This window comes from Mobula hypostoma, chromosome 7 (assembly GCF_963921235.1).
Source record: "Mobula hypostoma chromosome 7, sMobHyp1.1, whole genome shotgun sequence".
Taxonomy (NCBI): domain Eukaryota; kingdom Metazoa; phylum Chordata; class Chondrichthyes; order Myliobatiformes; family Myliobatidae; genus Mobula; species Mobula hypostoma.
The window spans coordinates 160,620,765-160,635,791 of NC_086103.1; the positions used below are offsets into that span (position 1 = coordinate 160,620,765).

The 15,027-nt window shown below is 43.4% G+C and overlaps 1 protein-coding gene across 2 annotated transcripts in view; it reads left to right on the forward strand.

The window, feature by feature from the left end:
• The window catches only part of LOC134349705 (rho guanine nucleotide exchange factor 17-like), a 473,881-nt gene that overhangs the window by 398,850 nt on the left and 60,004 nt on the right, over positions 1-15,027 (forward strand). For both annotated transcript variants that reach the window (XM_063054436.1, XM_063054437.1), the window contains exons 9-11: positions 664-749; positions 3,568-3,686; positions 11,859-12,072. In XM_063054436.1, coding sequence (XP_062910506.1) covers positions 664-749; positions 3,568-3,686; positions 11,859-12,072 — 419 coding nt within the window. The remainder of the gene's footprint in view (positions 1-663; positions 750-3,567; positions 3,687-11,858; positions 12,073-15,027) is intronic.

Sequence of the window (15,027 nt, forward strand, 5' to 3'; positions counted from 1 at the left end):
AGAACACTTAAGAAGGAAATCAGGAGGGCTAAGAGAAGACATGAGGTTGCTCTAGCAGACAAGATGAAGGAGAAACCTAAGGGCTTCTATAGATATATTAACAGCAAAAGGATAGCATGGGACAAAATTAATCCACAGGAAGGTAAGTGTGGCCTATAGGAAAGATGTACATAACATTGAAAGAGTGCAGAGAAAATTTACAAAGACGTTGCCAATTGAGGACACAAGTTATGGGGAAAGATTGAGTAGGTTAGGACTTAATTCCCAAGAACGTAGAAGGTTGAGGGAGATTGAGGTGTTCAAAATTATGAAGGGTTTAGATAGGGTAAATGCAAGTAGACTTTTTCCACTGAAGCTGAGTTAATGGTGAAAGATGAAATGTTTAAGGGGAACATGAGGGGGTATTTCTTCACTCAGAGGGTGGTGAGAGTGTGGAACGAGCTGTTGGATGCAGGGTCGATTTCAACATTTAAGATAAATTTGGATAGGTACATGGATGAGAGGTGTATGGAGGGCTATGGTCTGGGTACAGGTCGATGGGACAAGGCAGATTAATGGTTCAGCACAGACTAGATGGGCTGAAGGGCTTGTTTCTGTGCTGTAGTGTTCTATGATTCTATGTTGCTATGTCTTATGATCTTATTAGCTGTTTTGTTCAACTAGATACACAGCTGGGAGTGTGATTGACACAGCAAGCAAGTACAAGTTCCTCTGGAAAATGCCACTGGAAGACTTGGATATTGTGAAAGGTTTGTGACATGTTCTGAACCTTTTCTGCCAATACCTTATCCTTCTCAGATACAATGTTTAATTATAAATAGGAGTCCAAACTGTGGGTTAAAAGTTGTTTTTAGTATAGTCGCAGCCCCCTTCCCAGAGAGAATGTCTGCAGACATTACAAAATAAGGAGCCAAAGCACGTCTGAGATAACTAGGCCAAGAAGGAAAGACAGATGTAGAAAGAAAGTGTGGGCTGTCAGGCCAATTTTCATTTCTATTATAACAAAGTGTTTTTGTAAGGGGTGAACAGTTTTTGGTGGACAAGTCGTTAAGTGGCTTTTGGAATTCTCAAAGGACTTTGCATTCATTTTGAGTTTCTAGTTTACTTGAGTTATCGGGTAAATGCAGCCAACTGTTCACTTAGCTGACTGAAGGATCAACACATGAAATAAACAGCAGCAGAATGTTTGTGATCCATTAGTGAAAAGGTATGGTATTTTTAAATAAAACTCATTGATCCACAGAGGTTTTGCACACCATTGTGGGATTAATTTGGCTCTGCTAGTTCCATTATCTTTTTTTTTCAAAGGTGAGGTACCTGGTAATTATTCTGTATGATTTTAATTTAAGGTAAATGTATAACTGAAAAGGAACAAGGAAGGAGGTTCTGCTGAGGGATATTTGAGCATGAAGGGACTAAATTAAAAAGCAGAACCAAAAAAACAATAATTTCTGGATTGCTAGCTGAGTCGTGTGCAGATTGGCACGGGGTCATTAAGATTAGAAAGAGTTCAATGCATGGCTCAAAGATTGGTGTTGGAGAAGTGGGTTTGAGTTTGTGGGACGTTGGCACCAGATTGGGGAAGGATGGGATCGGCTCCACCTGAACCATGCTGGGACTAGGGTACTGACAAATTGCATAACTCAGACTGTGGATAGAGCTTTATACCAAATAGTAGGAGTATGCATTCAAAGGATTTGATAAAGTAAAAGGGGAAGAGAGCACAGGAGAAGTACTGAAGCCTCCTATTAAAAAAAGGCACAAAATTTATAAAGGGATAAGAATTTAATTTTCATGAACATAGTGACAAATTTGAGAAAAGGGGTGGTGATACAATATTTGGGTGCATGTAGTATAAGAAACAAGATGGATAAGCAAATAGCACAGTTATATATTGGTAGGTACAAAGTTGTGGGCATTACTGAATTCTGACTTAAAGTACATTACAGTTGAGACCTAAACACCCAAGGCTGCACATGCTATCGAAAAGACAGGCAGGTGTGCAAAGGGGATGGGGTGACTCCGTTGGTAAAAAAATGAAAGCTAATCCTTAGCAAGAAGTGATGTAGGGTTATCGACTTGAATGATAACGAGTTTATTCGTACAAACTAGGAGTTTATATGCACATATGGCAAGAGAAGTTTCTCTTAAAGTTTTGGATTTATTCATTTATGCTCACTTTTAAAATGATCTTTTTGGGTTTGCTTCTGTTATACATTATCCCTGAATAGTTTGTAGGAAAGAATTCCTGTGTTGTTACTAGAGTCAGATATTAAAGGTCATTTGAATAAATACACTGAGAAGTCGGTTTCCTCCAGATCTCACCCGCCCCCTTTCCTTGCCCCACCATTGGTTGACCTCACCTTTAGTCTTGTCGACCTTCCCAAATCTTCTCCCTAAAACTTCTGTCTTTCTTTCTTTTCAGACGCTCCCAAATACCTGCTTTTTGACTGAGCTTTCAATAGCCCATTTCCTGAATTCTTCTTGGCATCAGTTGTTCTCTCTTTACGATTGTCTTTGGTGACCTTGCCGGATCATTGTAATTCTCTATCCCAAGGATTGTGGCGGCTCGATCAGTGGGTTCATTCAGAACAGAGGTCAATAGATGTTTGGATTTGGAAGCAACCAAGAGACTTGTCACAGACTAGATGGGCCAAAGTGCCTCTTTCTGTGCTACAATGCTCTCTGACTCTATGACTACTTCACTGTTGTGTTCTTGGGTATATTTAAGGCAGAGGTTGATAGGTTCTTGATTAATAAAGGCGTCAAAGGTTCTGAGGAGAAGGCAGGAGAATGGGATTGAGAGGGATAATAAATCAGCTGTATTCTGCTTCTATATCTTATGGTCCTATGGACTCACTTTCAAGGATTCTTCATCTCATGTTCTCAATATTTATTGCCTTTTATTTTTTTTTCTGTTTCTACTTGTGCAGTTTGTTGTCTCTCACACATTGGTTGTTTGTCCGCTCTGTTGGGTGTGGTCTTTCATGGATTCTGTTGTGTTTCTTGTATTTACTGTGTATGCCCACAAGAAAACCAATCTCAGGGTTGTATATGGTGACATGTATGTAATTTGATAATAAATTTACTTTGAACTTATGGTCTACATGGGGATACTGGTGGAAAACAGCTCTGTGGTAGAAGATCAGATGTGATCTGCATGAGTGATGGGACTAGGATTAAGGACCATTTGGCCTATATCTGCTCCTGTTTGGTATGTTCCTGCTGACTTGGACTGCTGTAGCATTATTCCTAAGAAACTTCACATTATAGTAAGTCACGTTATAGATCATTAAAACACAGATTTTCCCAATTACAGTTCACAATATTACTATTGCATTACACATGGTACAAATAGTATTCCCTAATCCATCAATCACATAATAACCAATTCACATTATGGAAACATACTATACATTACAGCAGAACTACTTGTATTTAAAGCTCTACATAAATAAAAATTGTTAGGATATTGTTGGAACATCATTTTCAATTGTCATTGAGTAAATGACTTCTGTGTTGATGCCTTTCTAAATTCTGATGTTGATATTGCTCCGTTTGTTATAGGTTCATCCCAAGCCACCAACAGAGAAAGCATTCAGAAGACTCTCAATCGACTGGAGGAAGATTTCAGCATCTTGAGTCAGATTAGCACGTTGGCAGAAACACTCAGTATTTCACATCAGGTACCAGCTGGTGACTTGTAATTAAAGACTTTCTTAATAATTTTGAAATTAAATTTGATGCATTTAGGAGCCAGCCAAAGGCTTCATACAGAGCTGGCGCATTCTCTTTCAGAGCCAGGATTGTGCACGAGGACAGTGTCTAATATCCAGCCGGTTGATGATACTGTATGTCACTTGGTGTTGCCTAATGAAGCCACGGGTTGATAAATTACAACCTTTGTTACGGCATTCATTGGAGCATTTTAAAGTTCCGTTAATAGCAGTTAGTGTAAAACTTTAAAGTGTCAGCCATAAGATCGGGGTTCAGTTCCTAACGCTGTCTGTAAGCAGTTTGTACGCTCTCCCTGTGACCGTGTGGGTTTCCTCCTGACCCCCCGGTTTCCTCCCACATTCCAAAGATGTATGGGTATTAAGTTAGCGGCATGCTGTGTTGGCGCCAGAAGCATGTCGACAGTCGCTGCTGCCCCCAGCACATCTCGGACTGTGTTTCAAAACGCATTTCACTATTTTACTGTATGCTTTGTTGCACGTACATATGATAAATAGAGCTCATCTAATCAACAATGTATATGGCAGTGAACAGATGGTTAAGGGGACCTTTGCTCGTTTACCAGCTTCAAATAACTAACATTGCCCAGAGTCAGCACTGGTTTGAGATGAGTAGTGAACAGCTTGTAATAGTGAGGGTTGGCCTTGCGCTTGTCTCCTGTCGCTGACATTGTCAATATGAATAACGTTACTGGTGGAAGCTATTATTTCCATCTCTTCTGTACAAGTTCCCAACTCCCTAGGTCCCAGAGAATTTACTCCCTTGCCATGATAACAAGGTAGAATCTGGCAGAACATCAACCAAGAGCTTAGGCAGTGATCTCTAACTCATGCTGAAACCATATGCTTGTCATTTTTGGAAGAACAATTCCCAACACACCACCTCAGCGTTTCCTTACAGTGTGTCCTGTCATTCATGGACATCACCACCATGGGCCTTTTGCAGATTTGGCTTTGACTGAAGCCAGGCACAGGAGTGTTTACATCTTAATACTGGAGATACTAGAGACTACAGATGCTGCAACAAACGAAGTGAGACTGTTCATCTAATAGAGGGGAGGTGGCCAGTATAAAACAAGTGAGGTCAAATGGATGGTGCAAGTACTGGCTGCTGCTAAGTGCATCCAGTTGGGGGGGGGGGAGTGAAAGGAAGATGAAGGATAGGGGGAAGGATGTGCTGGCATTAGAGGGGGTCCAAAGGAAATTTGCAAGAATGACCCCGGGAAAATGTTGAAGAGAGGTTTCGATAGGAAACTGAATGGCTATGGTCTGGGTGGAGGCCGATGGGACTTGCTGGTTTAAATGGATTGGCAAGGACTAGATGGGCTGAAGGGACCTGTTACTCCACTGTACTTTTCTATGACTATTATTATAAAACCATTCGACATAGGAGCAGAATTAGGCCATTCGGCCCATTGAGCCTGCTCCACCATTTGATCATTGATGATTTGTTTTCCCTCTCAAACCCATTCAGTGGATGATGCTACCGAACGAGTGCAACAGCTTACTAGTAGTTCAAAAGGCAAGAAACTTGACTAAAAACTTCACTAATAACACCTTTACTGAAGAAAGTTGTGGTAAGTTATCACCACAAACAATTAAGAGGCGAGCGAAGGTGAAGCAAATTCGAGGGATGAACCGTGCTGGTTCAGTGCAGAATCGACGCGGATGGAGTGAGCCATTCGGAGAGGAGAAGTTGAGGCAAAGGAGTTTCGATGCCCATGCAGCAGGCCTGAGCACTGAACCGATTTGGAGAAATCGAGAGTGGCTTCGGGCTGAGTGGTGAAATCTAGGCCCGGAGTGAGTCACTGGGCAGTGTTGGCTAGGCCCAGAGCCTTTTGCTGCAGTGGTGCCAGGTCCTAGTGCGAGGTACAATACGTTGTTTGGACAATTTAAACACTGAACCAGATAGACCGGAAAGACAGGGTGTCTGGATAGGAGGCGAGAGCTGATTTCCTTCACTCTCCTGTGATGCTGACTCCTTTTTCCATGGTGCTGAAGCTATGAAGATTGTCCCGGTTGCTGTGTTCCATATCTGCTAACATGAACTGATACTGAGACTTCGGGCCTACTCCGGGCTGTTCTGGGGTTCAGATTTAAGGACTTATTTTGGTTTGGAATGTTACTTGCGTTATTTTTTCCCTTTCCCTGCACATCCGGTGTTGGTCTTTATTTTATTTTTTTTAATCGGGTTCTTCAGGTTTCTTGCTAGAAACCTGTTGCCATGGGTGGCAGTGGAGGACTGACAACCTTATGTTTCTTGAAACAGTCTGTGATCTCCACAAATTTGTTCCTCTAAATCCCATGGACTGTTGGGTGATCTGCAATATAGCCCCATTAATGTGTCATACTAATTATTCCTCAGTTTCAGCCATAAAGTCTCACTAGATGAGTTCTCTAGTCCATCCTGACTGAGCACTGCCATGACATTTCCCCGGACAATAAACGCCACCCCTCCTCCTTTAATCCTTCCCACTCTGTCACATTAAAACAACAGAATGTCGGAATATTGAGCTGCCAGCCCTGCCCCCTCCTGCAAACAGGTCTGACTAATGACTACAGTATCATAATTCCATGTGTTGATCCATGCCCTGAGCTCATCTGCCTCTCCTACAACTTGCATTGAAATATTTGCAAGCAATCTCCCAGATGTATGGATGGGCCAAGGACATAGGGTAACAGAGGAACTGATACAGATTGTCATTAGGAAGGAAACGGTGATGAGTGGACTGATGGGTCTGAAGGCTAACAAATCCCCAGGTCCAGATGGTCTGCATCCTCGGGTACTAAAGGAGGTGGCTCTGGAAATTGCAGATGCATTGGTGATCATTTTCCAATGTTCCTTGGATTCAGGATCAGTTCCTGAGGATTGGCGAATGGCTAATGTTATCCCACTTTTTTAGAAAGGAGGGAGGGAGAAAACAGAGAACTATTGCCCTGTTAGCCTAACACCAGTAGTGGGGAAGATGCTAGAGTCCATTATTAAAGATGAAATAGCAGCATATCTTGATAGCAGTGATAGAATTGGGCCGAGCCAGCACGGATTTACCAAGGGCAAATCATGCTTGACTAATCTATTGGAGTTTTTCGAGGATGTAACCAGGAAGATAGACGCAGGAGATCCAGTGGATGTCGTGTACCTTGACTTTCAGAAGGCATTCGATAAGGTACCACATAGGAGATTGGTGGGTAAAATCAGAGCTCATGGCATTGGGGGGAGGATATTGACATGGATAGAAAACTGGTTGGCAGATAGAAAGCAAAGGGTAGCAGTGAATGGGTGTTTCTTGGAATGGCAGGTGGTGACTAGTGGGGTGCCACAGGGCTCGGTATTGGGACCACAGCTGTTTACGATTCACGTCAATGATTTAGAGGAAGGCATTGTGAATAACATCAGCAAGTTTGCTCCTGATACTAAGCTGGCTGGCAGTGTGACGTGATGAGGATGTTAGGAGAATTCAAGGTGACTTGGATAGGCTGGGTGAGTGGGCAGAAACTTGGCAGATGGCGTTTAATGTGAATAAGTGTGAGGTTATTCACTTTGGGAGCAAGAACAGGAAGGCAGTTATCTGAACGGTGTGGAGTTAGGTAAGGGAGAAATACAAAGAGATCTAGCAGTACTTGTTCATCAGTCTCTGAAGGTGAATGAGCAAGTGCAGCAGGCAGTGAAGAAGGCTAATGGAATGTTGGCCTTTATTACAAAGGGAATGGAGTACAAGAGCAAGGAAATCCTTTTGCATTTGTACAGGGCCCTGGTGAGACCACACCTGGAGTATTGTGTGCAGTTTTGGTCTCCAGGGTTAAGGAAGGACATCCTGGCTGTGGAGGAGGTGCAGCGTAGGTTCACTAGGTTAATTCCTGGGATGTCTGGACTGTCTTACGCAGAGAGGTTAGAGAGACTGGGTTTGTACACGCTGGAATTAAGGAGATTGAGGGGGGATCTGATTGAGACATATAAGGTTATTAAGGGATTGGACAAGATAGAGGCAGGAAATATGTTCCAGATGCTGGGAGAGTCCAGTACCAGAGGGCATGGTTTAAGAATAAGGGGTAGGTCATTTAGGACAGAGTTGAGGAGGAACTTCTTCTCCCAGAGAGTTATGGAGGTGTGGAACACGCTGCCTCAGAATGCAGTGGAGGCCAATTCTCTGGATGCTTTCAAGAAGGAGCTAGATAGGTATCTTATGGATAGGGGATTCAAGGGTTATGGGGACAAGGCAGGAACCGTGTATTGATAGTAGATGATCAGCCATGATCTGAGAATGGCGGTGCAGGCTCGAAGGGCCGAATGGTCTACTTCTGCACCTATTGTCTATTTGCAATTTAGAATATTAGCTGCACCATGTTCAACCTTTTGATTCCCGACTTTGTCTGAGGCAGACATCCCACCTCTCCTGGAATTTCCGGGAGTCTCCGGCATATTAGTAGTGGCTCCCTGATGCCCGCAAATTATATACAAGGTCCTGGAAATTGATTTTTTTTGAGAGCCAGCGTGAGAGAACGCACAAGAAAGAGCGAGCGCAAGAGCAAGAAAGCAAGCGCGAGACAGCGAGCACGAGTGAAAGCGACCACGAGAGAGCGCGCAAGAGCGAGCCAGAGAGAGAGAGAGCAAGAAAGCAAGCGCGAGTGAAAGCGACCAAGAGAGAGAGCGAGAGCAAGAAAGAAAGCATGAGAGAGTGAGCGCAAGTGAGAGAGAGCGAGAGAGTTCCAAAAAAAGTCAGAGTGGCAGAGTGTTCCAAAAAAAGAAAATATAAAACGTACATCACCCCAGACTCCACTAAATGTACCCCTGCCTAATAAGGGTCAAAAATAATGACAGTGTTGCTCGCTGCACTGTTTGCAACAGTGACTTTTCTATTGCCCATGGTGAGTTAAGACTGTAAAAGACATGTTGAGGTGAGTTTAACATGTGTCATTCGTTCATTAGCATAGCTAACGTTATTTAAACTAGCTGGCTAGCTGCTAAGGAGCTACTCTATTGCAGACATCCCACCTCTCCTGGAAGTTCCGGGAGTCTCCTGCAAATTGATGGTGCTACCTCCCTGAAATGAGTTTTTGCAGGGTGGGATGTCTTCTGAGGTCTTAACAACATCTGTCTCCACAACCTCTCCAGTATCTGTTCTTGCACTCTGGTTCCCAACCCACTGCAAATCTAGTTTAAACCCCACCGTGCAGCGTTAGCAAACCTTCCCACTAGGATATTAGTCCCCCACCAATTCACGCACAAACCATTTCTTCTGTACAGGTCCCCCCTTCCCTGGAAGAGAGCCCAAAGATCCACAAATCTGACGCTCTCCTTGCTGCATCAACTCCATAGCCATGTGCTAGACTATATGATCTTCCTGTTTTCTGGCCTCACTAGCACATGGCACAGGTAGCAATCCTGAGATCACAACCCTACAGGTCCTGCCTTTAAACCTAGCACCTAACTCCTTGAACTCACTTTGCAGAACCTCGTCACTCTTCCTACCTATGTCATTGGTACCTACATGGACCACAACCTCTAGCTGCTCACCCTCCCACTTAAGAATACTGAAGACTTGATCCGAGATGTCCCAGACCGTGGCACCCAGAAGGCAATATACCATTCGGGAATCTCATTCTCTTCCACAGAATCTCCTTTCTGTTCTCCTAACTAGCAAATTTCCAATTACACAAACACGAGGAATTCTGCAGATGCTGGAAATTCAAGCATCACACATAAAAGTTGCTGGTGAACGCAGCAGGCCGGGCAGCATCTCTAGGAAGAGGTACAGTCGACGTTTCAGGCCGAGACCCTTCGTCAGGACTAACTGAAGGAAGAGCTTCCAATTTCCAATCACAATAGCTTACCTCTTCTCCCCCGCTTCCCTTCCAAGTCACAGAGTCAGACTCAATACCAGAGACTTTACCCTGCTAAGTAATTCCCTAACCCCCCAACAGTATCTAAAGTGGTACACCTGTTGTTGAGGGGGATGGCCACTGAAGTACTTTGCACTAGCTATTTAACCCCTATCGCTTTACTGTGTCCTGCACCTTGGGTGTAACTACCTCTCTATATGCCCTATCAACCCCTCAGCCTCCCAACTGATGCAGAGTTCACACAGTTCCAGCTCTCAACTCCTTAGCGCAGAGTGTTAGAAGCTGCATTTGGATGCACTTCTTGCAGGAGAAGTCATCAGGGACACTGGAGGTCTCCCTGCTTTCCCACATCCCACAAAAGGAGCATTCCACTATCCTGCCTAGCATCCCTACATTTCTAACTGTGCAATTATAGAGAAAAAACAATACATAAACTGGGGGGAAAAATTTACCTACAGTTTTTTCTCCTTCTTTCACTTCAGCCACTCCACGCTAAAGCATTAAACGACCACTCCAACACTGTCCACTCCAACAATGGCCGCTCCACTTGCCCCTGCCTTATTTTTAATTTGTTCTTGCCAATCAATCCCAATTGACGATTGGCTGCCTCTCAAACACCAAACTGCCGCAGATTGATGTCTTACGTACTCAATCGGAGAACCTGAGTGAGTTAGGTCTCTTCACGCTTCCAGATGCTGACTGGCCGCTGTTCAAACACCAAACTGCTGCAGATCGATGCCTTACGCACTCAATCGGCAAACCTGAGTGGGCTAGTTCTTCCCACAGTTCCGATTGCTGATTGGCTGCTGTTCAAACACTGGAGTCTGTCTCTTAAACCTGGTGCCCAGACTCATCTCTAACTTTTCTACCTGCTACGTCACTTCCTTTTACCCCTGTGAGTACTGCGCCATGTTGAATTTCTCTTGGGAGCCTCAAAAGGGCTGGCATAGTCCAGCAACACTCTGAGCACCAGAACCATGAGCAGCTGTTCAGAATCAAAATCAGTCTTATTATCTACGACGAATGTCATGAAATGTGTTGCTTTACGGCAGTGGTTCAGCGCAAGACATAAGACATTACTATAAGTTACAATTAAAAAGTGCAAAAGAGGTATTGTGAGGTTTTTCCTAAACCAACCCACCTTTCTTCCCAGCACTGAGATTTAAAGCCTTCAGACAGTTTAAATTCACGAATGTTTCGGGTACATCATCACTAATCTAAAGACCAATTTATCTCGCTACGGCAGCCTTTACAGTTTGATCCAATCTGATGCTCAGAGGAGGTGTTTCCCTGGTAAAACGTGAGCTGAATATGTGCAGGGGACTGCTCAAATCTGGGGGAATTGATGGGTATGCGGGGAGTATAGAGTGGGCTTAGGGTAGAATTAATATAAATGGGTGCAGGCTCAGAGGGCTGAAGCATCAGAATCAGGTTTAATATCACTGGCATATGTTGTGAAACTTGTTGTCCTTGTGGCAGCAGTACAATGCCATACATAATAATAGAAAAAACACAAGTTACAGAAGAATATGTATATTCAGTAGTTCAATTAAAATAAGTAATGCAAGAATAGAAATAAAGAAGTAGTGAGGCAGTGTTCATGGGTCCACTGTCCTTGCAGATGGGAGAGGGGAAGAAGCTGTTTCTGAGTCGCTGAGTGTGTGCCCTTAGGCTGCCGTACCTCCTTCCTGATGCTAGCAATGAGAACGAGGCGTGACCTGGGTGGTGGGGGTCTTTAATGATGGATGCCAACTTTTTGAGGCATCGCTGATTGAAGATGTCCTGGATGCTGCGGAGGCGAGTGCCCATGGTGGATCTTGTTTCCTTGATCCAAGACATCACCAGGTTGTCATAAACCACACGGTCTACTGTTGCCCTTCCGCACTCTAATTTGTATGCGACTCCAGGCACTGCGAGAAGGTTGTGGTATTTCAGGATGAGCAGCAAATACTTGGTCCAGCCAGTGCTTCTCGCTTCCTGTGGATTAAAACACAAATAAATCACAAGTGTAAATTCACTCATTTTCCTGGTAAGGAAGTATCAGTGTGGAGACCAGTGGTGATAATCCAAAGCTTGGTCAGGAGACCAAAGAAGAGCAGATAGCTGTCTTTTCAGAGATCAAGAATGAACAATCAGTGGGCACATTCATCACTATAGGAGGGCTTTTCCCAATTCCGAATGACTCTCCTAACATTATTTATTTTCACAGTTTGGTTTCATGTTTAGCTTACTTGATGCAATTTCCCTAGTTTACAAAAGAATTCCCTTATTTTCTCTTGCCAGGGTCTGGATGACGTCATTAAGGACCTGATGGCCTCTGTGAACCGTGAGCTCTCAGAGAAACAGTCACTCGCAGTCAGCACCATGTTCCCCCTCACTAAACTTGAGCTAACGGCCACAACGACGCATGGCACTGAGACGTTCATTTTTGAGTTCAGCAGTATCGAGGCACGAGCCGGGTTTGAACAGGCATTCGAGGAAACCAAGAAGAAATTAGGTAAAAATAAACCTAGAACTTCCAATACGCGATTTCTTTAAATCTTTATTTTACAATGAACCCCTTTGAACTGGTTAAGTATGTGAAGCTTATTTTAGATTTCGGTCTGCTTCTGAGTACCTGATACCTTCAAACTGATTAATAATACATCTCCCAAAGATTATTGGATGCTTCTTCCATCTTGTTGTTAGTTTCATAAGTTCATACATAATCCAAAATAAGTTTCATAAATATTGACTGACATTAATGTTAGCAGTTTTATTACTGTACTGTACTGAAACATATAAGATTATTAAGGGATTGGACACGCTAGAGGCAGGAAACATATTCCTGATGTTGGGGGAGTCCAGAACCAGAGGCCACAGTTTAAGAATAAGGGGTAGACCATTTAGAACGGAGTTGAGGAAAAACTTTTTCACACAGAGGGTTGTGGATCTGTGGAATGCTGTGCCTCAGAAGGCAGTGGAGGCCAATTCTCTGGATTCTTTCAAGAAAGAGGTAGATAGAGCTCTTAAATATAGCGGAGCCAAGGGATATGGGGAGAAGGCAGGAGCAGGGTACTGATTGTGGATGATCAGCCATGATCACAGTGAATGGCGGTGCTGGCTTGAAGGGCCGAATGGCCTACTCCTGCACCTATTGTGTATTGTACCATACAGGAATATTTATCTCTGTTTTAAACATGAGCTCCCCCAGTAAGTTAATCCTGTGTCGGTTTATACTAAACCCAATCTGAGGTATCCTGCTCTACCCAGGGGCACCTCTGCCAGTATGCAAGAGAAGCATCCCAGGTGTCTGGAGGATGTCTGCCTGAAACGTTGGTAGTTGACTGGGTGCTGGTACCTACCCTGTGATTCATTCAGCATCATGCTTTAGGTTATACCCTGTCAACATCACCAACTGCACATCAGAGCAAACTACTCTGAATTCATTGAACACACAATTCTGTAATCTGTCCTTGATTACTTCAGGTTGCCGAGAGTACAGTGTCACAAATGCCCTGACCTTTGACTCTTCCTCTGTAGACATCTTGGTCTGAGACTTTCCCTGCTTATCCTTGACTCTCCTGTGAGGAGAAATATCTTTTCCTACAGATCAGTAATACTGCCTCTCATTCTCAGAATCAGAATCAGGTTTATTATCACTGGCATGTGACGTGAAATTTGTTAACTTAGCAGCAGCAGTTCAATGCAATACATAATCTAGCAGAGAGAAAAATAAATAAATACATACATACATAAATAAGTAAATCAATTACAGTATACATAAATTGAATAGATTTTAAAAACGTGCAAAAATAGAAATACTGTATATTAAAAAAAAAATGAGGTAGTGTCCAAAGATTCAATGTCCATTTAGGAATCGGATGGCAGAGATAAGAAGTTGTTCCTGAATCGCTGGGTGTGTGCTTTCAGGCTTCTGTACCTCCTACCTGATGGTAATAGTGAGAAAAGGGCATGCCCTGGGTGCTAGAGGTCTTTAATAATGGAATAATGGAATTAATAATGGAATTTCTCTGAAATTCCAATGAGTACAAACCCAACTTGATTCTCTATTCCTCATAAAAAAATTGATTACTTTATTTGTCATATGTGTATTGAAACATCAAAACATGGTTTGTGTCAACGACCAACACAGTCCAAGGATTGTGCTGGGGCAGGCCACAAGTGTCACTGTGTTTCTTCCAGTGCCAAAGTAGCAGGCCCACAACTGTTTGGAATCTGGGAGGAAATCAGAGCACCCGGAGGAAACCCACAGGGAGACCATACAGACAACGGCAGGAATTAAACCCAATCTTTTGATCAATGGCGTTTTAAAGCACTATGCTAACTGCTACAGTATTATGCCACCTGGACTGGGCAATTTAGCCAGTCCAGACTGGGCTCATCCTGGAGTGCTTTCTGTCTCCAGTAACAATATATTCATAGCAATAACAATACAATTAACTATTAACAATATAATTAACAACAGCAATATATGAATTAAGTAAGAGATCTGGAGTTGTATGCACTACCCTAAATGTTATCATGCTAAAATCTTGTGGAATGGTGGTAAGTCTTCCCAACTTTTTAACCCAGCCCCTTCAGGGAAAGGCTAGCATTCAGTTAGTTGTCCTGACCATCACCTCCCTCTGGTGCTCCTCCCCCTCCCCTTTCTTCCATGGTCTTCTGTCCTCCCCTGTCAGATTCTCCCTTCTCCAGCCCTTTATCTCTTTCAACAATCAACTTCCCAGCTCTTTATTTCACCCTTCTCCCCCCCACCCGGTTTCACCCATCACCTACCATCTTGTACTTCTTCCTCCCCTCCCTCCCCTCCCTCCACCTTCTTGCTCTGGCTTCTCATCTTTTTTTCCAGTCCTGATAAAGGGTCTCGGCCTGAAATGTTGGCTCTTTACTCTTTTCCATAGATGCTGTCTGGCCTGCTGAGCTCCCCCCAGCATCTTGTGTGTGTTGCTGCACCAGTTTGCTAGCTTTCCGAGTTTAATGAATGAGGATCCCCAAATCCCACGATGCTGAGCCTCTCCAGTCCTTATTGAAATATTAAACTGTTTTTGACTCCAAAGTAAATATTCCCACATAATACTTCCTCTGCCAATTTTGTTGCTTGCTTACTTAATCTGCCAATGTCTCAAGTGACTACCTCTCTGCTCCCCCAAAAAACCTTCACCCATCCCATTTTTATATCATCAACAAATTTAGCTTCCTCACTTTAAATTACTATCATATATTATAAACAGTTGTGGTCGCAGTCACAGTCCCTGTGGCAAACCACTGGCTATGGGTTGCCAAGTCAAAATTACACCCTTGTCCTGACTTGCTGCTTGCTATTAGTTAGCCAGTTCCTTGTCCTTGCTAATATATTACCTTCAACACATTGATTTTGCGTGGTATCTTGTTCAATGCTCTTTGAAAATTCAAATCCAAAGTCCAATAATTTGCTCCTACTGGTACCAGC